At 40.1% G+C, this 24,572-nt stretch overlaps 1 protein-coding gene across 2 annotated transcripts; it reads right to left on the reverse strand.

Moving 5' to 3' along the window:
• Positions 1–1,601: 1,601 nt before the first annotated feature.
• Positions 1,602–8,452, reverse strand: CUNH11orf87 (chromosome unknown C11orf87 homolog). Of its 2 annotated transcripts, none has more exons than XM_053670370.1 (2): positions 8,354–8,452; positions 1,602–7,224 (listed from the first exon to the last, which is right to left on the reverse strand). In XM_053670370.1, the coding sequence occupies exon 2, from the start codon at positions 6,964–6,966 to the stop codon at positions 6,382–6,384; it is 585 nt and encodes a 194-aa protein (XP_053526345.1). In that variant the 5' UTR covers positions 6,967–7,224; positions 8,354–8,452; the 3' UTR covers positions 1,602–6,381. The 2 variants fall into 2 exon arrangements, with proteins under 2 accessions (XP_053526345.1, XP_053526346.1); XM_053670371.1 differs by lacking the exon at positions 8,354–8,452 and adding an exon at positions 8,061–8,123.
• Positions 8,453–24,572: the final 16,120 nt, after the last annotated feature.

Consider the following 24,572-nt stretch of genomic DNA (forward strand, 5'->3'; position numbering starts at 1 on the left):
AACTATTCATCTCCACTGCAGTAGTCAACATTCACTAGAGGTTTATCACAGCTCGAAGCAACATTTTCAACACACAATCTGACTAGAGGGTTGGGGGGAGGGTGAAACAACAGGCCAGTGTTGTGAAGAGACTGTACCTTCTCAGACACCAAATTGTGATATAAATTAAAAGATTCCATCAGTATCCATATTTTCTAGCCAAACTTGGAGATATTAGGTATGAGTTAAGAGAAAAACAAATGTAGAATAATGATCAAGCATTCAGCTTCTTAGAAAAAGGGAGGGTAGGAATCATGAGTACATGTCCTTTGGAAAAAAAAAAAAACTTTACTATGGTAGTATAACATGTTTCAAATATCTCCCAACTTAGGATTCCTTATGAACAAACTTGTCTCTAGTGTATCTCCTACAACCTGTCTAACTGCTGAAGTTAGACTGTCTAACCTGACTAATTAGTCAGACAGGCTGAAGTTAGAAAGGAAGGGACAAAGTCCATTGCAGAAGTAAGATAATAACTACATAGTAAGAGGAGTCTCAGGTAGAAAAAAAAGGGGGCAATAAGATTCTTGCAGTCTGAAACAATTCTGATGAAAAAAAAGAAGACAAAAGAAAAATGAGGTAGGCATCTGTTAAAGCATTCATTATTCTCTTCTCTACACAGAACAATGAGTCCAGAAGAAGAAGGTAGTACTTCATACACATCTAAATAGCTTTGAATATGCCCAAGGATTAGGGCCAAATGGCAATCCCTCCCCCAGAAGGGAGGGAGAATGTATTAGAATGGGGCTACAAGTCCTCAGAAGAAGTTCTTCGTGGCACTATCTGACATGGATCAAGACTAGAAGAACTGAAGCAGCAATGGGAAGTAAATAGATGAATGATCCTGAGCTAGAACCCATGCCTTGCAAGACTAGGTTCATGGTATGTACGGTATGCAGAAGTCCCTATGAGAAGAGGATACAGTGTGAAAGCAATGCTAGACCTAGAGATGGCAGGGGAAAGGATATAGATTTCTATGGATGATGGCTTTGATACAAGGACAAATGTCCAGGGTCTAAGACTGCAGTGGTAAATGTCAGCATGAAAGCTGGATAGAGCAATGGTACCTCAGACTATAAAGCAGTCCCAATCACCTGCTTTTCAGCAGAAATTTATATAAATCTGAGGTTCCCTTCCTCCCATAACTGCAACAAAAGCATGCCAACTATATGCTTCCCTTATATACTTGCTTATGTTAGAGAAGTACAGGCTGGGAAAGAGGGAATTAGAGAGACTAAGAGTGTGCCCTAGAGAGCTTGAGCATCTGCCTGAAAGGGTTGCTAAATTATTCTACTGTTCTCAGTTTATTTGGTTATTCTAAAATTTATATACTTCCCATTTCTCAAATGCAGGTGGTTTTTGAGAAAGGTCAGATGAATGAGAGAATTTTTTTAAAAAGCTAATTCTTTGCATATTTGAGAGCAATACAATGAGTACTTTTGTAATCCTGCTATATTGTACATTAAATTAATAAGGAAATAGTGTCCAAAAAGCCATTTAACAAGAAAACTTTTTATTGATAGAAAAGCAAAACAAAATTTTCATGAATTCTAATATTTGTTTTATTATGTTTCTTAGATATACTTGAGTTCAAAAATCAGTTTTTATGTTGTTGTTCTTGTTGTCATCATTATTATTAACCTTTCTATAAAAACAACTCAATGAAATCACAAATCCCTGCCTCAGATAGGATCACCTTGATAAGACATTGCCCCCGATTAAAGTTAACTTAATTCTTATCCTTAGCTAAGCATTCCTAAATGGCACCAATTGTATTATTAGGTTGGTGACATTAGTAAGTATTGAGGTCAAGCCATCAAAGTTGTTTCTCAAATGTTATCAAATAAATCAAAAACCAAATTAGAATCAGAATAAATCATTATTCAATGCAATGATAAAATACCTCTGTATAGATAGGTCAGTTCTTTTTCATGTGAACCAAATATCTACAAGCCACATCATTAGTTCTAACAAAGGATGGCCCAGATAAGTGGCTTTTCAGATTCATATTCAAAGTTCAGATTCATCTGGGAGTGGACCTGAGGAACCTGACCATATTAGATTAAAGTTTCTCATTCTAATTCAACCTACAACTTTCACATAAAATCAGCTAGAAACTGTTCAACTGTCACCCACAAAAATGAATTTAAAGCATAAATCTGCACAATGGAAAAAATAGAATTTTAAACATTATCTAATTAATTCAATGGAAAAGTGAGATGCCAAAGTTTTTAAAACTAATTTACCCATATTTTTCAGAAACTACTTATCAAACTAAACATATAATGGCCATATTTTCACTTTACCTTTAGCTATGCAGATATGTTTTGCTTTCATACAACATATAGATTGAGAATTTTTAAAAAATGAGCAACAATACAGGTTTGTGGTCTAGGTGATCCTAAACCTTTTCTAGGAATTTTTGCTTTGCATCTAGATATTTAGACCAATAGATATGGTCATAAATTCATTATCGTTGCTGCATTTGAGTCACTACCTATGAAAGAAAGCTTATCTAATTACCACTTCCCAAGCCAACCAGTACTCTCCCCTTTCATTAAATAAAGAGAAAAGTCATTCAGATTTGACCCCCCCCAAAAAAAAGTACATGCATATACCTGACTTCTCAGTATCCTCTCTGGATAAGAGGATGGAACAACTATTTGGTTTCCATCTCATTCTTGTAATGGCAGAAAAGAGAATACAAAAAGTCTATTGTAAATTTGTACAAAATGTATGTATATATAAATACATATCTATGAGTGTATATAAATTCTACAGAAGATTATATTCATCTACATTTTTAAGATTCAGAGTCCCATACAGTTGACATAATTGTATTCTCTCTCCAATTTTCTCATTTTTAAAAATAATAAGAATCAAGCATGCCACCTTATTAATACTGAATAGCAAGTGCAGAAGTTGAGCCATAGCTATAGGGATTTGAAGCAATTAGTTTGACGGGACATCAGTGAATAAAATCTTTAAAACAAATTTAGCTTTTTTCAGGCTGTCTTTTGTTTCATATACATGAAATCCAAAACTCCCTGTTAGTTGCATTCCAAACTCCTTAGACTATCAATTGAGATCTATACTATAAGAAGCAATACTTTAAACAGAGTCTGTGCAAATTGCTTGGATATGTGCTTCTTTCAATAATTTGATGGGATGGCATTACTAGAATTTTGTGTAATTCTCTATCGCATAAAGAGTCTCAAGTGATAACACCAGAAGCTTAGGGCTCTGAGTATATTAAACTCAGCATGAAATTTGATTCACAAACCACATTATCTTTACACAAAGCAGTATTAAAAATATTAAGCCATAGTCAATTAATGGAGAAAGTCACATATATTTAAAAGTGTACAATAAAACTTATGGATATGTGGCCATGTGTAGAAGTATCTAATATTTTTAAAACAAGACATATAATGCTTCTTTCTTCTGTCTCCTCTATTCCTTTAGGGAAAAGATTACATAAGACAATTTCATAATTACCCCTAGAGTGTGTACAGGTTGCTCCTTGGAGGGGGATTATTATTGCATGCCTTGAATGCACTATGATTCATAAGGCAAGAATGTATGAGTGGCTTCAGCACCAAGGAAATGGAATCATCACCCAGCATTGCTCACAACAGAACATCTTATTGCTTTAATAAAATGGGGAATTATTCGCTGTAAGGAGCGCACCAAATAAGGGGAGAAAGTAATATTTATGCAGTTGATGTAGCTCTTTGGAAATGAAGAAGCTCCCTTCTGAGTCCCTGATTCTATTCAAATTTCAAGTCCAAAAGTCATTCTATAATAAGATATTAAAAAGCTACAGCCAGGTGAGGGCGAGCTACAAAAATTAATGGACTTTCTTCTTCACAGTGCCTTAGTCATTCTGATGTACAATGTCTAACTTTGATGCACTAAAGGATTCCCTAGTGGCCTGAGGGAGTTCCTGTACTGTTTTACCTATTACTAGGAAGTGACTAAGGCACTGGAGAGAACCTGGTTCATTGTTTAATATATTGTACCTGGTCTTCCTAATATTACAACATGTCATGCTTAAATGACGATCTTCTGTGCTTCAGGAAAGGACTTAAGTGAATATGTAATGGGTGATTAAAATTAAGCTTATTAAATTATTTTTATAAAAGGTGCAGACTGAGCTTGAGTAATTTAATAGATGACCTAAAACCTCAGAAGTAATATTTTTCTCTGGGGGAAAAAAGCACATATGCCTGGAACCAAGACAAAGAATCGAGAACTACTAGTCACTTGGGAGAGGGATGTACTTGGCGGCACAGCTGCCTTACTCTGCAGGTTTGTAAGGGCTCTTTTCGACGAGTTTTTTGTTGAACATTCTCATTCATACATTTTCCAAATGTTTGAATAGCTGTCAAGAATTCGTTTCCAAGAAAAGATTTCACTGCATATAATTAAGATTGTAATAGGCTTCTGGTTTCCACTACCATCAGTCCAGGGGAAACAAAGTGGTAAATAACCATAAGTGGACTCCATTTCTAGCATAAATAACCTTGTCCGGCATTAGAAGAGAGAACAAAAGAAATTGATCTTCTCTCACTTTCTTTTTTATTCAATCTTTCTTTATCTGTTCACTGAAGTTGGGTAGGCCAGACTCATAAAGAGAAAGGGAACCCTTTCTTTGCCACATCTCAGATGCAAGCACGAATTCTAAGTAAACAAATTGCAAATATTCTTACCCTACAAGTATTCCTGGGTTTAACTTGTCTTGAAATTTGCATGTCCTGTCACCCAAATTGCCCAACATCCCCACCAGCCTCACCTCCAAACACGTACAGTGCAAGCAAACAAGCACACTACTGCCTCCAGGTGGTAACTGCATGCAGGGAGGACTACAGGCACTGTTTAATTATTAACCATGTTTAATAGATGGCATTCCTGCACATCCATTATTTGTTTGTTTTCTATTGTGGTTGATTCTGTTATTCACAAAGAGAAAAAAGAAAACATATGTGTTATCTTTTTTATAACAGTCTACCACAGAGTAAGATACAAAAGCACACTTCTGGAAACAGCAGAAGCCAGGCCTATCCCACGGAATTTCTCACTCAGTGATAACCATTATACCAACAGCTACAAATTAAGAACAAGAATATACAGTTTCAAGGACTTAGAACACAACTATAGTTTGCTTCTGTATTTGGTACCAATATAATAAATATATAACAAAGGTGCACTTGTTCTAAAAATTAAACATTCTGTTTTGGTTGTATACTGCATTTTCAGTACTGGGCATTACTTAATACTTTTTTTTTTTTTTTTACAAAAAAGTAACGTATGCAATATCTAATGTTAAGGAAACTGATAGTGCACGCAAATCCAATTGTCGAAAAAGAAAGAAACTAACAAAAAACTAGAATAGCCACTTTCCGAAAAGCCCCTCCGTCGCCTGCACAACCGAGGAAAGTAACCATTTTGGTGAGGCCACGTCAACACCTGAACTGGCTGAACAGCCAAGTCAAAGGCGCACAGGTGGGGGCGGGGCAGGGAGCTAACGCAGTAGCTAACTTTATGCTAATTTCAGCATTTTTAATGTATTTATGGTGGGCTAGTGAGGGACATATCTAAAAGTAAATTAAAATACCTAGTTCTGGAAAAGGGAATGGTTAACTACCTGGTGACCAGAGGAATGACTGGAGAGCGGTACGTGTCATAAACGTTTTCCTGGGACAGTCTCTGTGGCCTCTGGTAGTCCTGGTGCTTAATGTAGACATTTTCTTTATAATATGCTATTGCCTGAGCCTGGCTGAGGGTGCGAATGGGGAAAGGAGGGAAGCTGAAGGGAAAGTGAAAGCCTGAGGGGTGGAGGGGAAGGAAGGTAACGGAACCTTAACCTGACAGCTATGTACAAGACACCGGGTCCCCTGCACTCTCTTTGCCTAGGGTCAGTGCCTGTTCTATAGTATTTGGTGGCTTGTGCAGTTTCTCCTCCTTATTGTGGGGGGTGCAGGGTGGAGAGGAAGGACGCATCCTTCATTGACAATGAAAAATTATGTGATTTGTCATGCGCTTGGATTGTTATTAGTATTATAATTACTGTAAATATTAATAATAAAGTATTATTATCAGCGTTATTTCTTCTTCCGAGACTTTCCTTGACCAATATTTACAAATACCGCACAGTGCCTCGGCGGAGGAGAAGCAGTAAGGGGAGGACGGAGGAGGAAGGACAGAAGGAACGAAGGGAGGGAGGAAGGAAGAGGAAAGAGAGGCCAGAGGAAAGTGAGAGAGGAAGGACGGGGAGGGGGGAAAGCGAGGACGGCAGAGATGCTGGAAACAAAAAAAGGGGAGAGGTGAAGAGCTAGACAATCAGGACAGTACCACCGTTTGCAAAAGGCCCTCGCCAGGTGTGTCCAAACAAGAGGAGGCTGCGTGTGCTCCTTGCGGACTGGGGGCCGGTGGTGGAGGCGGAGGAGCATAGGGATCCTGGCTCGGGAGGCCAGGGGACAAAGAGGAGGACGAGGACACTTTGGAGGGATCGCAGAAAACGGAGTCCTGGGGTTGCCTCTCCAGCCGGCTTTCTTTTATGTGGGTTGGGGCCTGGCCACCGGCCGGAGACAGGCCCCTGCCGCCGCGGTTGCCGCTGCAGTGATCCCTCTCGTATTCCTCCTGAGCCCTCTGCATCTTCCGCTTCTTCATCCTACGCTTGTGGATGTGGAAGGTGGAGAGGGACAGCACGATGAGGCAGAAGATGAGGGTGACCAGGACAATCAGCACCAGCGTGGAGGAGAAGGACTGGAAGATCTGCTGTCCCACCTGCGTAATGCAGGTGCCGCCGCCTGCGCCCGGGCCTTGGGCACTCGCACTGCCGCTGGCGTTGGGGGAAGCAAAGGTCCGGTTGAGGAGACACGGCGGCAGCGCCAGCCTCAGCTCCTTGGGCGCCCTGGCACTCATCGGCGCTGGGCTGGGAGGGGCCGGGCCCACCAGACTTTCTCTCTGGGGCACACGGTTCCTGCCCGCCAAGAAGAGGACGGAGCCCACGCCACCCAAAACTGCTCCCTGCTGTGGGAGTGTATGCGTACGGGCGAAGGACTGAGGGAGCCACTGCGGGCAAGCAAGCCGTCAGGGAAAGCGAGCGGTACCCAGGATATCCTCACCGGACCCGCTTGGAACGCGTGTCCGAGCGCCCTTTTCCTTTGCCAAGGCACCAGGCTGCAAAGAGAACAGGCTTAGTTAGGATCCCTGTCGCTGCTCAGGGGAGTGCGGAGGAAAGGAAGAATCCGCGCAACTGCAAAGGAGCCCTCTGGGCGCACAGCCTCGGCGGACACTGCCGGTCTCCTCCGCAGCCAGAGGACCCCAACCCTCCTGCCCCTGGCCGCTCCCCGGAGCCGCCAGCGTGGGCTCGCGCCACCGTCTGGGAAGGGGTCTGCGCCGGCACAGCGGAGATGAGGATTACTCAGCAGATAAGGCAGACTCTGAGCCCTCCACAACTTTCTAATTACAATAGACACCCAGTCGCCTCGGAGCGAGGTCCCTGCTTTCCAGAGCGCTGCCTCTGCTCTTTCCTGCGCCGTGTCAGTGGTTGTCTTCGCCTGGATCCCACCCTCCCCAGCTCCCGTCCCCGGTTGCCCAGCGGGCTCGGGGGATGCAGTTCTCTTCCCTTCCCTCCACCTCCCGACTCTCCCTTTCCAGAAGGCGTCAGATCCCTTAGGTCCCATTTCCAAGGCGGGTCGCTGGCACCACATCCCACTCCACCTCTAGCCACCGCTGCGGCTGACGTGCAGGATCGCGCTCTATCCTTTTTCTACCCTTCTTCCCTAGTACCTCCCCACCACACACACACACACACACACACACACACACACACACACACACACACACACACACAGCTGAAGCATCTCTCAGCTGAAGCACATCCCGCAAACGCCCCATTCTCCCCATCTCCCTGCGCCCCCGGCCCCAGTTGGCAGTACTCTGCTTCTTTCTGGAGGCGAGGGGCTGGAAATAAAAGGGGAAGGGTTCCTGCCTGCAAAGTTTGGGGAACCGACCTTCCCTCTGGCCTTCCCAGCCCCAGCCCCAGGGTCCCGAGACTCCTCCGCGGGACCAGCGCCAAGTAGACCCGCAGCGAGCAGCAGAGCCTTCCTTGCCGCCCTCAAGAGGCGGCTGCAAACTGTTGCACTGCGGAGCAGCGAGGCGGCCCGCGAGCCGGGGCCGGGCAGGGCCGGGCACCGACGCTGTGGTCAGGGGTGTCTGCGCAGGCCGCCGGGTCTGCCTACCCACTCGCGCCTGGCCACCCTGCCGCCCGGCTGCCCCGAGCCTTTAGCCGCACCACGTCCCTTACCTGGGGCTGCCGCTGGCTGTAGGGAGGGAGCCCCACGGCGCGGCTGCAGTGGCAGCTGCGGAAGGCACGGAGTGAAGGGGCCAGAGACCAAGCCGTGCTGCCGCTGTTACCGCTGCCGCTTCGGAGAGCTGAGCTGGCAGCCTATTGCCAGAGAGGCCGGTGACGTCAGGCTGCCACTGCCAGGGCTCCAAGCCACCCCCCAGGCCCCCACCTCACCCTCATACCCCAACGTCTTGTCCTGGCAGAGCGATCCTCTGCCACACAGATTCCCAGTTCTCTGCCCAGGGGCTACGGACAGCACCCCACTCCCACCCTGCGAGCAGCCCACCTTCAGAACTCCCATGTCTAGGAAGGGTTGAAGCTTCAGTTCTCTGGCTGCATGATTCCTCACCCTCAACCCTTTCCACTTGGTCCCCAAAACTCATTTCTACACTCTGTAGATTCATCTCCTCTCAGGCCACACATTTTTCAACCGCAGCTGTTGAGACTCACCTCTCTCCCCAGTCTCGCTGATGCTGGCCTGGTTCTGAACAGAAAGTGGTACACGAGAAAGTTGTGAGGGGAAGAACCCCAAACACAAACTTGAACGAACGTGTATTTAACATCAAATAATCAAAATTAACTGTTTTTCTTTCCACCAGAGTCTCCAACTTATCTTTCCACCTGACCCATGTGTCTCCTCTTTTCCCTCACAGGCACATCTCCCCTTCTAAGACCCACTCAGTGCATGAAACGTTCTCCTATTCTGACAAGACACTCGTGAGCACCCACAGCACACATGAGACTTGTACAGCAGGGAGATGGAAAAACCACTTAGAGGTGCAGAAATGAACTGTCCTACAACAATTCTCAGTAGTGTGCCTCTTGCAGAAATCCCCCTTTACTGGCCTATGCTGTTAAAGTGCTCTGTGCCTTTGCTGTCTGTCCTATTAACCATTGCCTTAGAACTTCCTGAAAATATCTTATCATCCCTCAGGAATATGGACAACTACTAATCAAATATTGGTTTAGAATCCTTGGGAAAACATAAATAGTGTCTTTAGTTACAGTAGCTACCTGCAAAATGAACTATTCTCATTTTTCTATTGAAGAAGCCAGCTTGGAACAACACATAAAAAATGTTGTAGGGTCTTAGAAGGCACTTAGGTGTCTTATTAAATGTGCATTTTCTTCTTCCCTCCTGCTCTTCATTCTTCCTAGCATTGAGTCTAACACAATGATCACACAATACTTAACTTGCTAATATGTTTTATTGCTGCTGTGCATCAGAAATGAGAGATAACAGGAGTGACTGACTCCACCTAGCTATTTGTATTTGCAAGCAGAGGGTTTTGCAAGAAGGAGTTTGATGTGGGGAGGAAAGGTTGTGTGTCTGTGATCCGGGCAGGGCGGCCCTTCTTCTCGCCCTGTGTTCATATCTGCTCTTACTCCAACGGTTTCTTTTCCTCTCCTTGCCCAGGACTTATCATATGGAGTAAGAAATATACTATTTCTAAAAAAAATTTGGTTCCTGCTTATTTGAATGAAAGTCACCAGTTTTCTTCTTCATAACTGTCTCAATCTTTTTCTTTTAAAGTATCCCTATTTAAGTGAAGAATTCAGTATATGCTGAATAATGCATGATTGCTCAGAGTATGAATCGATGCCCTTGGCTGCCAGAGTCACACAGTTAATGATAGACAATGACCCCAATGCTGGCTTAGCTTTCGTGCCCGGAATGAGGGCACCTAATAACCTGTAAAAGCCACCTGCCCCATGTGGATGTTCTGGCTTTGGTGGACTCAGAAATGGAACGGTGAGAGCCTTATTTTACTGTGATCACTAGGTGAGACAAAACCACTGACACCGGACATATAATACCCCATTTCTGTATGCTCACTTTGCTCCTAAAAAGTTGAGTCTAAACATTTTGTAAAGCAAATCCAATTCTGAATACTTTAAAAAAGGAGCTGGCTATTTAAAGAGACACTTGAGGGAAAAAACTGTCTTATAAAGCAAAGAACTTTTACATAATAAGACTTAACTCTCACTAGTCTGTTTTCTAGACTTGGAGAAATGAGTTACTGGGTTTTCTCATGGAGAAACTTACATGCTCTTATAATACACTGTAATGGATGACAAAATCTATGTAATGAGATTCCTTTTGCAGACCAAGCTTCTAGGATATGTGATGAGCCTGCCATTATTCTTAATCTTTTATTATAAATAACAAGTTTTTATTATACCAGGAGTGCTTAAAGTGTCTGCACAATTTTACACAACTTCTTGGTCCTAGAGAACTTGCAGCCTATAGCAGATGAATGTGAGCCACAGATCAGTGGTATTTAAATGAAAATGTCTTGGGTAGATTAAAGACATCAATTTTCAGGACTTAATCTCAGCACACTTTTTTTCTTTTCTCTTTCAAGAAAAAGAAGCTATAGGTTAATAACTTATTCTTACTCTCAGAAGGAATATGCTAAATACATAGACTTGGATGTCACTAGGTGGTGTAAGTCAAGCCCTAGAAAGAGCAGTGACAGCAAGAATGGACCCCACTGAGTTCATTTGTGATTTTGGTACATCTGGCACAATGGCAAGGCCTCTTCCGGATAACTGATTGTCACTGTTTTTGCCACCAGACTTCTCAAGTCACATTTCTAAGAGTGGAGAACTAAGAAACCTCTGATATTCCCAGGTTCTTCCTTTGTGATGGGGAAGCCCCTCTGGACTCAGGGACATTCCAAACATTCAGTAACATATAATACTTGCTTTCAAGTTTGACGAAGGATCTCTAGCTAGCTTAGAGAGAAGTGCCACATGGATTCCTGGTACAACAATCCACAAACTCATTGAGTTAACAATAATAATAAATGCTGACATTATTATTATTATTTACAAAATACCTACTATGTTCCATGTTGTATTAAACTTTATTCATATTGGCATTAATCCTCAACATAACCCTGCAAGATTATATTTTGCCAAAATACAAACTCATTTATTTATTCGTGTATTCACTTATTTGTGCAACAGAAATCTTTAAGTACTTGCTATATGTCAGGTGAGAAAATTAAAGCTCAGAATAGCTAAAGCCCACACCCAAGTTACTTACCGGTAAGTATATTACTGGGATCAAACCCAAGGAAACTATTCCAAAATTAGTATTCTTATAAAGACTAGTGGTCTCTCTCCCTCTCTCTCATGCACACACACACAGATCTTTATTTTTATGTTATCTCTATTTCTACCTTTATTTTTATTTTATCTCTATCTACTTCTGATTGGGGAAGTGTAAACAAATAAAGCTAGATTAAAAAACAGAGCTCTTTGGTTCAAGCAGAGGAGGGGGAATGGAAGACCCATTGAGGGGGTCCTCTCATTCCCAGCAGCAGTTTACCAGATGTTCTATCTGCTCCCTAGGACTGAAAAGAATGCAGTTTAGAAAGCTCTTCCCTGCATCAGATCACCAAGGCAGGTCATTCTTGACCACAGTGCAGCACGATATATGCCAGAGACTTACATTACAGGAACTTTTCTGGCAGCTATTCAGGTGATCCTAATGTTTTGCCTATTCACATTTCAGTTCCTCTGGACCCCTTTCTGCAAATCTAGAGAGGCATGCTCCATAAGTTGTCATGTTGCCATTAAATCAACTACTGGCCCAGCCAGCAAATAATTAACAAACAAGGTACTGGATGAAGCACTTGGCCTTGTTCAAGTTATCTAGTTTTTTGTTTTAAATTCAGTCTTCTCATCTATAAAGTGAGAATAATAATAAGAGTATTTTCTTTGCAGTACTATTTTAACAACTGAGCATATAGTAAGAATTCATTAAATGATTGTTATTTACCTTGTAAAAATTACTAAGACTAATATTTTATTACTGGCAATAGAAAAATTATATTGTCTTAGACATCAAAATTCAGGAAAACTTTGATAATTTTGAGTATTATTTATGGGAATATAACTGTCAGGGTAAGAGGAGTGAAAACAATGAGAAATAATGAGTAATTCAAAGAACTAGGAATATTAATCCTACGGGTGGAAAGATGTTGGGGATACATATCACAGAATCTTCAAATGTTTGGGCCATCATCAGTAGAAGGTGAATTTGTCCTACTCTAGGTACCCAAGACAGAACTGAAATGGAGAAGAACATATATATTGTGTAGTAAATGTATTTCAATTCATTATTGGAAAAACTTTTCTAGTCATGTAGCAGGTTATTATCTAAACCAGATGTCTTCATAGTGAAGACTCATATCCCTAGGAATACATTAGGATTTTTCACAAGGAATATATTGATATGTATAGTTTCAAGTGAGTAATTTCTAAAATCTTCTATCTGTATATGTACCCTTTTTTCAAAATGCATCTGAGGTTAAAACTTATCCTATGTCACCTCTCCTTTCACTGCTCATACTTCACAAAAGAAAAACCTATGCTCACCCATGCTCAGTCTTACTATCCTTACTCAGCAAGTAAAAATCATTGGAGAAGCAAACAAAAGAATACCTTGAGGATGTACAACTCCTGAGGAGGTGACAGCAAAGCAAGAAGATTGTAAGAAATATTGATGGGGCAGTGCTTTATTTCATTGAGGTGACAGACTCATTTTAGGCTCTGTGTTCATATGTCTATGTCTATATCATCTTTTATATAAATTTATCAATACCTATATCTATCAATGATCTATGTATATATATATATATATATATATATATATATATATATATACATATATAAAGTTATCTTAGAATTAGAATTTAGAAGTAAGATCACCACAGGGATACAAGTATTCTAGTTTAATTAAATTGAAAAATGAATCCATACTTTTTTTCACAGAAAGTTAGCCTGATTTGCCTATTTTAATTGACAATTTAAAGTGCATTTTCTTGATAGATAGTATGGAAGACATATTATACAAACTTAATGAACTAAATCTATCAAACTGATCTTTTGACAAAATATATTTAATGTACATAGTTGATATGGAATATGTAAGAAATTACATTCTTTGCAATGATAAGTGATGATTAAAAAGTTTTAACTGTCAAATTAAAATGTGCAAATGGGCCATGATTTTCCAAAACTCTTTTGGGGAGCATTCAAGCAAGAAAACTTAAAAGATTTCTATTCCCAAGTATCCAACTCCTGTGACACCATCTGAAAAGACTCAAACACAAATTTGACCCATCAGAGGGGTCAGAGATGAGATTTCTAACTGGGGTAGGAGTTTAAACCAGGTGGATTCTCTTATTTTAAGGAAGACCGAGAGCCTACACTTCTTTATATGCCCATCAGGGCACTTCTAAACCCTAGGCGTATAAACATATGCTTCATTCTTTTACGTCTCATAGTAAAAGTGTTCTGAAACCTAGCCTCAGACCCATTTAATTCTGGATATTTGTGCAAAAAGTCAATATTCCTCTTGCTACATTATTCTTGAGAAGAAAACTCATTTGCTCAGCAGATATTCATTGTGTGTCTACCATGAACCACAAATCATATTACATGATTAATATACCAGTGACCAAGGAAAAGTCTCTCTAATTGGGAACTTGTGTTCCAGTCACACATGGGATGACATTCTGATTATCTGGCCAATGGCAAAGAATGCTAACATTTCTCCCTTCTCAAGATATTTTTAAATAAAATATCATTTGTGTCAAAGAACAAAAGAGTGTAAACTAAGTAGACTGATGGGTGTGAAGCTAGAGAAGTAGATGTATAAGGATAGATGGACCAGCAGATGTGAAAGAATTCATAAGATCTTTGTTACCAGCAGGTCTTGGAAAAATGAGGAATCTGGATCATGACCAAAAACCTAGTGGCATATGCTTCTTAAAGTGTTGCAGGCTGTTAATCTGCATTTTATGAGATAAACTGAAAATAGTTTCACCATGAACAAAAATACATGCCTAGACCAGGGTTCCTCAATCTCAGCAGGATTGGCATTTGGGAACAAATAATTCTTACTTGTGAGAGGCTGTTTTGTGCATTATAGACGGTTGCAGTAAGCAGAACTCTAAAGATAGTCCCCCAAGATTAAGTCCCCTGATTATTCAGTCAAAAACTAATCTACAAACTGCTGTGAAGAAATTTTTTTATATGTAATTAAAATCCCAAATAGTTTACTTTTAGATGTGGAGATTACTCAGACAGGCTCGATCCAATCAAGCAAGCCCTTTAAAAAATAGAGTTTTTACTGGCTGAAAGAGGAAGTCAAAGATACAAAATACAATGGGAACTCAATGTACTGCTGTTCACTTGGAAGATGGAGGGGTATATGAGCAAACTAGTGCAGGCCTCGTTTAAGAGCTGAGAAGATCTGACAGCCAGCAAGGAAATGGGAACTTCAGACTTACAACTGCAAGGAACTGAATTTTGCTAACAAACTCCATGAGCTTAGAAGTGGATTCTTCCCTGGAGTTTTCATATAAGGGCCCCACCTCGCTGACACCTTGATTTCAGCCCTATGAGTCTCTAAGTAGAGAATCTGGTGAAGCACCCCTCCTAACCACCCACCCCCCAGACTTCTGACACAGAATTCTGAGACAATAAATGAGTTTTGTTTTAAGCTGCTATGCTACACAGCGGTAGGAAACTAATATATATGTTTAGCAGCATCCCAAGTCTCTACCTACTAGATGCCAGTGGCAGCCCTTCCCAGTTGTCTCCAAACATTGCCAAATGTCACAGTAAGGGTGGGGTGCAAAATCACTCTTAATTGAGAACCACTGGTCTACACATATAACTTTATAATTATATGTTTCTGTACAATTAGGAAACAATATTTTAAAAGAAGAAATGTCTTGAGGCCTACCCATATTTTATAACAATTTCAACTACTGTATACTCTGAGTTGTTGAATTTGACAAATAGGGGTGCTAATGTGGAATTATAGCATCAGGAATTCTCTTATAAATCAATGTTTAACAAATTCAAGAATATTAAGTCCCAGGGATCAATTAAGAGCATTTGGGAGATAATAAATAGTATTAACAAAAATGATTACCTTACATGGTAAATGAAGTTTCGTGCAAAAAAAAAAAGGAGAGGAAGTGATCTTGCTTGATTTGAGTACAGCTTTGGATTTTGTCTTCTATAACACAAACATTCACAGCAAGAGAGAAACTCTTGCTTTGGGTCACAGATCTGTTGATAGGCTCACAATGTTCAATGCTTTGGAAGATTCTCATGGAACAGAGTGATAGTAAGTGGCTTTTTCCACATTATGGGTCGATATTTCAATTCTTTCTATTTCTCTCTTCCTTATGAAACAAACATTGCTATATTTATTTTGAGAACCAAGAAGCCCAATAGCGCCATAGTTTTTTTAATTTTATCTCTCATAGTCCTTTTTATCATTAGCTATAAAACATATTATACTTCAAAATGAAAACACATGAAGTAATATGAATATGCCTTTAAAACAGTCTGGGAGTTTTCAAACACAGAGCATGGCTGACTAGAAAAGGAAACTCTGAGATAGATTTCTTGCTGCACTCTGTGTTACCTTTTCTCCACATCAGTTGCTCTCAACTAGACTTTTTATTACTGTAACAGAACACGTTGGGAATAAAGCCATAGTGTTTCTGAGGAAGACAAAGTAAGCGGCAATGAAGTAAAACTGGGGTGTTGAACAGGCACATTGATTAAACCAAATGAAATTTTGTATTTTTGTTTGTTTCACTGTACATTTAGATACTGTCCAGATATATATTTTTTGTAGCTGGATGTAAAATTGATAGGTATCATGACTTTTTGGATCACTTTTAGTTAAAAGACAGTTCTACATCCTTTTAAATCAGAACACAATGTCAATTCAGGAATTAGAATCTAAGACACAAAAATTCAAAAACTGATTAATCATGTATTTTCTCTTTCCCCACAACTTGGTCTTACTTTAGACTGAAAGCCCAGAACAATGAAAAGGAATAATATCTGGCTTCTTCTCTGGAATCAAAGCAAAAGAGGGGAAAATGCTTAGGGATAGGAAAATTTTACTTAGTCTGGTTCTGTCCCAACATGACATCACACTGCTGTGACCTGATAGATGTTCAAGTTGACTCAAAATGGAGAATTTCCTCCTTGACCTGTTTATATTCACCTCTTTGCTCAGTCATTACTAATGACTATTTCTTCACTCCCTGGGAATCTGGTATTTCTTTTAGCATCTTGCTACTTAATCCTAAGGCAAAATTCTGGCAAAGAGCGTTCAATACCCACCTAATAATTTTCCTACCTGAGGAGTAAAGATCTGGGTATTTAGTTCATCAATTCCATCTCATTTGTTGCAGGCTACTATTCTTCAAGCTTCAAGGAACTATACCAAGAGTATGACAGAATCAATTACAAAAGTCCTGCCCAGTATATTAGGTTGACATCATGGGAGGTTACCATTCCAAAAATTCATTCTGCCCAGCTGTATAGTCCTCATCAATGGGCTAGTATTTCCAAGCCCACTCTCAGGTATGTTCCTCCTGATTCTGCCAGACATATTAGCCAAGTCTTGCAACACTTTTGTTAATTATCTCCCCCAACCTTTTTTTTTTCCTGGAGTAAATAGAGCATTTTCTCAGGAGTTTAACCTGAGTTTTGACCCCAGTGAATGTTCTAGAATCTGTGAGGGGAATGGAGGTAAACCTTGAGAAAAGCAAATATCATCTTCTGAGGTGTCAGCTTTAGGCGAGGCCTCTTTGTGTTTTCTAGGCAATGAGAATCTGCTATCCTATACCAATGTGGAGGAACCATTTCTGGGGCCTTAAGAGTTTAGGAGAACCTGTAAATTTAAAGTCCTCAAGCATGTTTGCCCCAAATATCACCATCTCATGTCTCAGGGCCACACTTCTTGCCTATCAAGACCCCAAGTTTAGCTTGAAAGACTTGCCAAGACAGAGAATTAAGTCTGCATTTCTACCTTTTGCAAATAGGGAGACCTGATTTTCAGCTGGATCTGGCTATTTCCTCTGGCTACAGGAAATATGGTCTCTTTGAATGCTGAATTACAGGTCTTCTGAGACTTCACATTGAGAATAATTTGATGGTTAGTTGAATTGAGACTTACTTTTTTCTTTCAGTTTCACTATGACAATGAAAAACAATCAATTAATAATCCTCACAATTACCATTTAAAAAATGCCAAAAGTATTGTTAAGCTTACATTTTATTCAAATTCACCAGAGAATGAAGTATTCATAGCTGTGATATTTAGGGTGCCAGGAGTCATTACCATTTACCTTATCACCTTCAGTAATGGGGTCATTTTGGAAATCTGGTTGGCAAGTTCCAGCATCTTTTCTAAGAGTGTTCTTCTTGGACCTCTTCTAGTGCCCACTGTCTCAGTTTGGGTTCCTCCAGAAGTAGACCTTAAGAAAATATTTGAATGCAAGTAATATATTTGGGAGTTGCAGAGAATACAGTAGGGCAATGAAGAAGTGAGAAAAATTTTTTAAAAAGCTAATAAAGAAAAGACACAAAGCCAACTACCTACCACTAGAATTTAACAAGGACTTCAGGAAATACTGTCAGAATTATCCCAGCATATATACCAGGGACCTGTAGTGTTTAGGTATACAATACATATCAATTTCACATGTCAAGCCATCCTTGTTGTAAGACTGCTCCAAGGAGCGGTTAATTCCCTGACACTTCTAGCCAGGGAAGCATAATGTCCTCTCCAGAAAAATCCTTAGGAATAAAGTTCTTAGTAACTAGAAGTCAGTAGGAGCACACTAAACAGGAAAGGCTTAAGGGATGTGAATGAAGCACTGACAACATCAACTACAAGCTCTTCCATGATGCCCACATTCACTCCACAGAAAACATTCATGCCCCTTGCCCAAAATTAGATAAAAGATTATGGATCCATGTGATTTGAGCAACCATTCCCTGGTTCTGCCACTAAAGCAATCATTGAACTTTTGTCCTCTAGATTTCCTATCTGAGATTCAGACCCAAAGAAACAGAGCTCCCTTCTCCAACTGTAGCAACCTATATCTTTACCTCTTTAAAGGATCATATAGCAGTTCGTCCCCATAGGCTGAAGCAAAGGAGTAGACTTTCAACACAGCAACAGTCAACTTTTAGGAAATCTTTTCATCAGTATACCCACCTCTCCCCATTTTGACTTTTTTTATATCTTTGATATGTTTGAAAGACCAAGGATCATGAAAGTGGATATTGAATATTTCTATTATAAATTTTTACACATAAATATGAAGATTGGTCTCACACTTTCTTTGGTATTTGGTATCTTTCAATTCCATACCTAATGGAATTAGAAATGGAGGCAGGAAGAATTCTAGCCAGAAATCTTTGTAGAATAGCCATTGAGACTGTAACCTCAACCAACACTTCTCTAGGGGTAGAGTTTGGAGCTAAGAGAGCATGTGAAAAATTTTCAAAGTGATTTCACAAATGATTAAGAAGGGAATGGGAAGAGATTATGGAGGGCATGAAAATTTATAGAATACCAAGTACTGTATAGATATTTCTTATTAATCTTTACAACTCTATGAGCTAGGTTTAACTAGCCCCATTTTTGTGAAGGAATTGAGCTCAAAGTATTGCCCAAAGCCTAAACTGTTACTGATTGGCTGGGCCTGAACTAAAATGTTTGATGATTCTGGATCCAAACTCACAATTATTCCATTACATCAGGGAAAGAGATCACAAACTCCATAGGCTACCAAGGACCAGGAAGAAAGAATTAATAGGTGATATATATGACAAGTTATTAAAGAGTGAAGGTGGCTAAGGAGGGAAAGCACATTCCCATGCTGACTAAGAAAAACAGAGCACTGTGAACTTCATCTGGATCAGGTCCGTGAGCCCCTAGTTTGCTGATCTGGGCCAACTTCAATGTAGCATATTTGAAATGAAACTAACTCAAGTATGAACCCTAACAGCCACCACTAACTGAAAACTTTTATGAGTCATTTAATCTCCTCCAACTTCAGTTTTTACCCCTGAACATGAGGATAACACACTTGTACTTTATTGTATAAAGTGAAGATTTTAAACATGTATGGAAATTAGCACACAGAAGGTACTATGCAAATGGAATTCTTATATTTTCCAATATGTAGTGGTATTTTAGTCTTGTCCCCTCTTCCTTTTTCTAAACCTCCCTCTCTATTCCTAATAATTTTATGGCATAGAAAGGACCTGAGGGGAACATGCAGTAAATGAGGGGAACATAAAGAGTACATAGAGGTTCTACACAGACCTCATGGATTATGTGAAATTATGGAGGCAAAATATCAGGACTAGTGACAGAGTCAACCTTCACCTGTCTGTAAGGCTGAATGGTCAGCCAGACACCACATGGCGGAGGTGAGGTGGCCTTCAGTTCTGAGGCTGATGAGTTAGTAAGAATTGGAAGCATGGGTAATTTTTGTCTCTCCTGCAACGCCAGTTCATCCATATTACTGGAAACACAATATATTTTCTTTCAAATAAGTTTATGATCATTATTAAATCAAGAAACAAAAGATTAAAAAAGAAGCAGGTATTCTAATAGTTGAAGTTATATTATTTTTGTATCACAGTATACATTTTGGCATGATTGTATTAGTTTATAAAGACCTTTCAAGTATAATACTTTTATTCTTAGGAATTTGATCAAATAATTTAAAAAAACTGACCCTTCTTCTTTTTAGTGAGAGAAAAAAAAACTCTCAGGTTATGATGCTGTCAGGCCTCATAAGAACACCTCTTGCTCTTAGATTTGAGCTTTTCAGCAAGGACATGAGAACATAATACACTGTAATCCATTATTGAAAGCATTTATTAAGTCAACAGGAGCTAATTTGTTTCTCAGAACATTAACACACTTCAAAATTATCTCCACATCTGTCATTCCTTGCTAACAATAGCAACTTGCCATTAAGTTCTCCACCATCACCTCAGAATTGACTCACTAGAAGCAAAACTCCAGAAGAAGTTAAGAGCTCTAATGTCCTTCCCAGAACTATAGTAAGTTGCCACTTCAATAGTGACAGGGAGGAGCTCTCTTTAACTACAATGTGAGAAAGAAAGAGATAGAAGCAGTCTGTACATTTTAATGGTCTGATGATCTGGGCACACATCTATTATAACATTTATCATATTCCTAGAATTATTTGCCTACAGGTACAACTCTCACATTGGGCAGCAAGGTCCTGGAAGGCAGGCATCATGTGTGATTCTTCTTTGTGCTAGAGCAGACGCATCATAAATGAAAGGTGCATACATGCTCACTTTCATTAATAGCTTTTAGCCCTCTTTCAAATGTTGTGGAGACAACAGTTTTGCTTCTTCTGTGTTACTGGTCCATCTTTCTGTTGAGGTGATAATGAGGATCAAAGTGGTCAAAGGAAGAAGCAACAACTGTAGGCAGAAGCAGAGCTCCCAAAAGGAAGGGACGTGGAAGTATCCTGATAGCCCTCTGTAACACATCCTTATCCCAAACCACAGACTGGACAAAGAGCAGGAGGCAAGCAAGAAAAGGGGAAGGGGATATATATTCACAACTGCTGTAAAACCCAGCATTTGCAAACATGATCCCACTTAGTCTTTGGCACGCCCCTGTAGGAATAGATAATTATTATAATAGCTATATAACAATAAATAATAGAGAATTATCTTTATTTAATAGGTGATCAGAGGTTAAATCATTTGTCCAAGGAGACACAACTACTAAATATTGAAGCCAGGATTCAAACCCAAGCCTGTGCGTCTGCAACACCTAATCTTTTCAATAATCCAACATGCCTTTCTGAAAGATATTAAGTATAAAGTCATTGCACTTACGTATACATCCTCCATTGACCAGGCTCCTAGCCCCAGCAGTGGCCACACCTGGCTGGGTCTTTTGAGTTCCAAAAGCCAAGAGTTACAGGTGTTAGAAAGGGCAGAGGTGTTGTGGCTTGAGCATTCAGTCTCCAGTAACCAAAGAGTCACTGTTTGTTGAGGTTATGGCTGCTGTGTTTTCAAGGATTCAGTACCCAATAAGTGACTAGAGTCAGTTTTCTGTAATACACAAAGTTCTTATTATTTGTTTCAGTACTGGTAAAATGTGTTAGATGCTCTACCAGACCTTACATAATCTACGTATGTTGTTCACAGGCCAATTGTCAACAACAAAATAAACAAAGAATTTATTTCCACCTCTCCCTTCCAGCCAGGGCTTTGGCTCTATTTGAGATGTCAAGGGGGACCATGCTGAAACCTGAGATTTTCTTCTTTTTTTTACTTTTTTTATTTATCTTTAGAGGAGAAGGAAAGGAGACAAGGAGAGAAATTCAGTGTATGGTTGCCTCTTGTGAGTCCCCTTCTGGGAACTGGCCTGCAACCCAAGCATGTGCCCTGACTGGGAATTGAACTACAATCGTGTGGTTCGCAGACCTGTGCTCAATCCACTGAGCTGTACCAGCCGGGGTTAGATTTTCTTTTTATACAGCCTATCCTTTCTCAAGATTGGGCAGCAGAAGATGTTCCCAGAGGGTCTGAGCCTGGAACTGGAGGCTTGCCTATTTCTGGTTTGTTCTATGTGAAAAACAAAAACGCCAAATTCTACCTAACAGAGGAAATGGGATCCATGGGGAATCAGAGATCTGCTGAAAGTGGCCTGCCTGGGGCTTGTTTTCATACTATACCTTGTCCCACAAGAAGCCTCTCCTAACAATCTCACCAAGGACATCAGTCCTTTCAAACATTTTTTAACATTATCCTCCGATGGGAGGAGAATAGACTAGGACCAATGAGCGGTAGTTAGGGGGCTGATTTTGATTCAACGTACAAGGGAAGATCCAAAAAATTAGAATTATCTTCTGGAGGGCAGGGCCCTGGTAGTACAGGCTTCCCCCATGAGGTGAGCATTCTAAGAACCCATCTCTATCAGTGTAGCAACTGGTGTTGTTATGAGAGGCTGTGTTTGGCTTCAGTAATTTTTTTAAGAGTCTTCCAATGCATTTGCCCATTTCATGATAAGTGATTTATGAGCATCCCTGACCATACTTTGGTGAATGTTCAGCAATTTTTGACCAAAACCAACATGACCCCTGTGCCTCACCCTCCCTAGTCACCCTGTCTCACTCCAAGTGACATTTTTTTGTTTCCCCAAATTAAAAAAAGTCCTCAAAGAGATATATGTTTCTTATGTAGAAGAGGTGAAACAAAAAATGGCAGAAGCACTAAAAGGCTTTAAAATCAATGAGTTCAAAAATTGTTTTGAGCAGTGGAAAAAATATCTTGATAGGTGTATTGAATCAAATGAAGAGTACTTTGAAGGTGACCGAAGTTTAAACGTATAAGAATAAAAACACAACTTTTTATAAATAAATTCAGGAATATTTTTTGTTTTAAAATACAAAATTCCTTTGATTACAGGTCCTTTCTTTGTCTCCCCATTTTAGTGACTGTTTTTGTTTGTTTCTGTGCTTTGTGATGTTCTGCTTCACTAGCTGTCTTTGTAGGGTGAACTTTTATGCCAGGAGTTCTGAGGGACTCAGTGGTATAGTCTCTTTGGTCTCCTTGTCTGGATATTCTAGGGTTGTCCTTTCTTCTGTATGTGTGGGCTTTCTTGTTCTACTTGGGTTTTACCTGTTGGCAGTTCTTTTGTTGGTGAGTTCTCTCCTCCATCAGGTTTACTGGTGTTCACAACTCCCACCTTGTCTTATAAATTCAGGGATTTTTAGGGCTCCCCCTCATAACACCAAATTTTCCAAAAATTATTGTTGAGTGGGGAAGTAGTTGAATTGGGAGAGATTTGAGATTTAACCCTGTTAACTTCTAATGTCAAAGTTACAATTCCATGATTTTAGATTTTTTAATGTAACCAGCCAACTTCCAAAGCCTAAAGATACAAGACATGGAAGAGCTATGTGTTAGCAAAATCTTCAAGCCTGGAGCCTGTGACTCAGTAGTTCTCTTGGTGCAGAATCCTATGAAGTTCACCATGATTATGAATACCTGAAAAGAGGGTTGCAGAGGGTCAGACCCAAATAGTGTTCAAAGGGGACAGCTTATGAGAGACGGAGTTAAATGTTAGAGGTCAATAAAGAAATGATTACCTCAAGCTCAGTCTTGATTCTCTAAATCAAAAAGTAAGAGACAAGGCCATTCCACCTCTGCTTACCAACAATGAAACATCTCTCTCATGGTAGAATCACAGATTATGAACCACTAAAGACAGGGCTGAGGAAGATGCAAAATCAAAGGGAAGTTAGGTATAGGCAGACAGCATGGTAAAGTATGGAGCATGGCTGGTCTAGTTTGACTCTCTTGGGCATTGGGTTCACAGACCTGTAAGCTCTGCTCCACCTTCAAGGAGCAAGCCCACTCAATACCAGAGATTATGGCCACTCACTCCTGACTTTGTAGGCAGCTAGTCTGTCCCACTGAGTAGCTGCCCACAAAGGTGCACATAGCCTGAAGAGATTCTCCTCTATGACTACATTTCCCAGGTGCTGCTGATTCAATGTAGGAAAGTGTGTGACAATTTTGTAGGACATTTTCAATGTCCAAATGCCAGCTTTCCCTGTCACTTGGTATCTCTGCCTTCATTCTGATTTATCATTGACACTATGGCATTCATTCTCTCTGAACTTCTGGAACAGTAGGGTGCTTTTTTAAAAAAGGCATAGGGTTTGGGATCTGACAAACCTGAACTGAAATCTGTTGCTGCCACGTAACCAACTGTACAACCATAGATTGATTTCTTAAACTCTGAAACTTAACCTCAGTTTGTTCATCTGTAAAATGGGAATCATAATAACATCCTGGAAGAACTGAGAATTGGGATCAATGAGGATTCAAGGGAAAGGATTATATGAGATTCCAAGAGATGTTCACCTCTGCTTCTTCCCTCTATGACCCCTTACACCACATCATGTCTTTTAAGAAGCAAGATTCTCTGACAGGGTGTGACACTTTAAAAATAAAATATATTTTCAATGATGGCTATATGATGCATGTAAAATAAAACACCTACTGCCAACTAAGTAAATAGAAAAGAACGTGTACTCATTCCTGTTCTAATTTAATCTGTCTGAGTGCCTAGAGATCTTTGAAAGGTTAATATTGTTTTTACTCTGACCTTGGTGCAGCATTTCCATTGAATTTGTCTAAGTTCATCCTTTTTATGTTATACCAACATCTCCCTAATAGACTTAAAGCACTTTGTTGAGAACAGACATCAGTGAGATATAATAACCCAAAAATACATGTATACCCTGTATGACTGGAGAGG

The sequence above is a fragment of the Artibeus jamaicensis genome, unplaced genomic scaffold (genome assembly GCF_021234435.1).
Source record: "Artibeus jamaicensis isolate MK-2021 breed Jamaican fruit bat unplaced genomic scaffold, CSHL_Jam_final contig_585, whole genome shotgun sequence".
In the NCBI taxonomy this organism is placed as follows: Eukaryota; Metazoa; Chordata; class Mammalia; order Chiroptera; family Phyllostomidae; genus Artibeus; species Artibeus jamaicensis.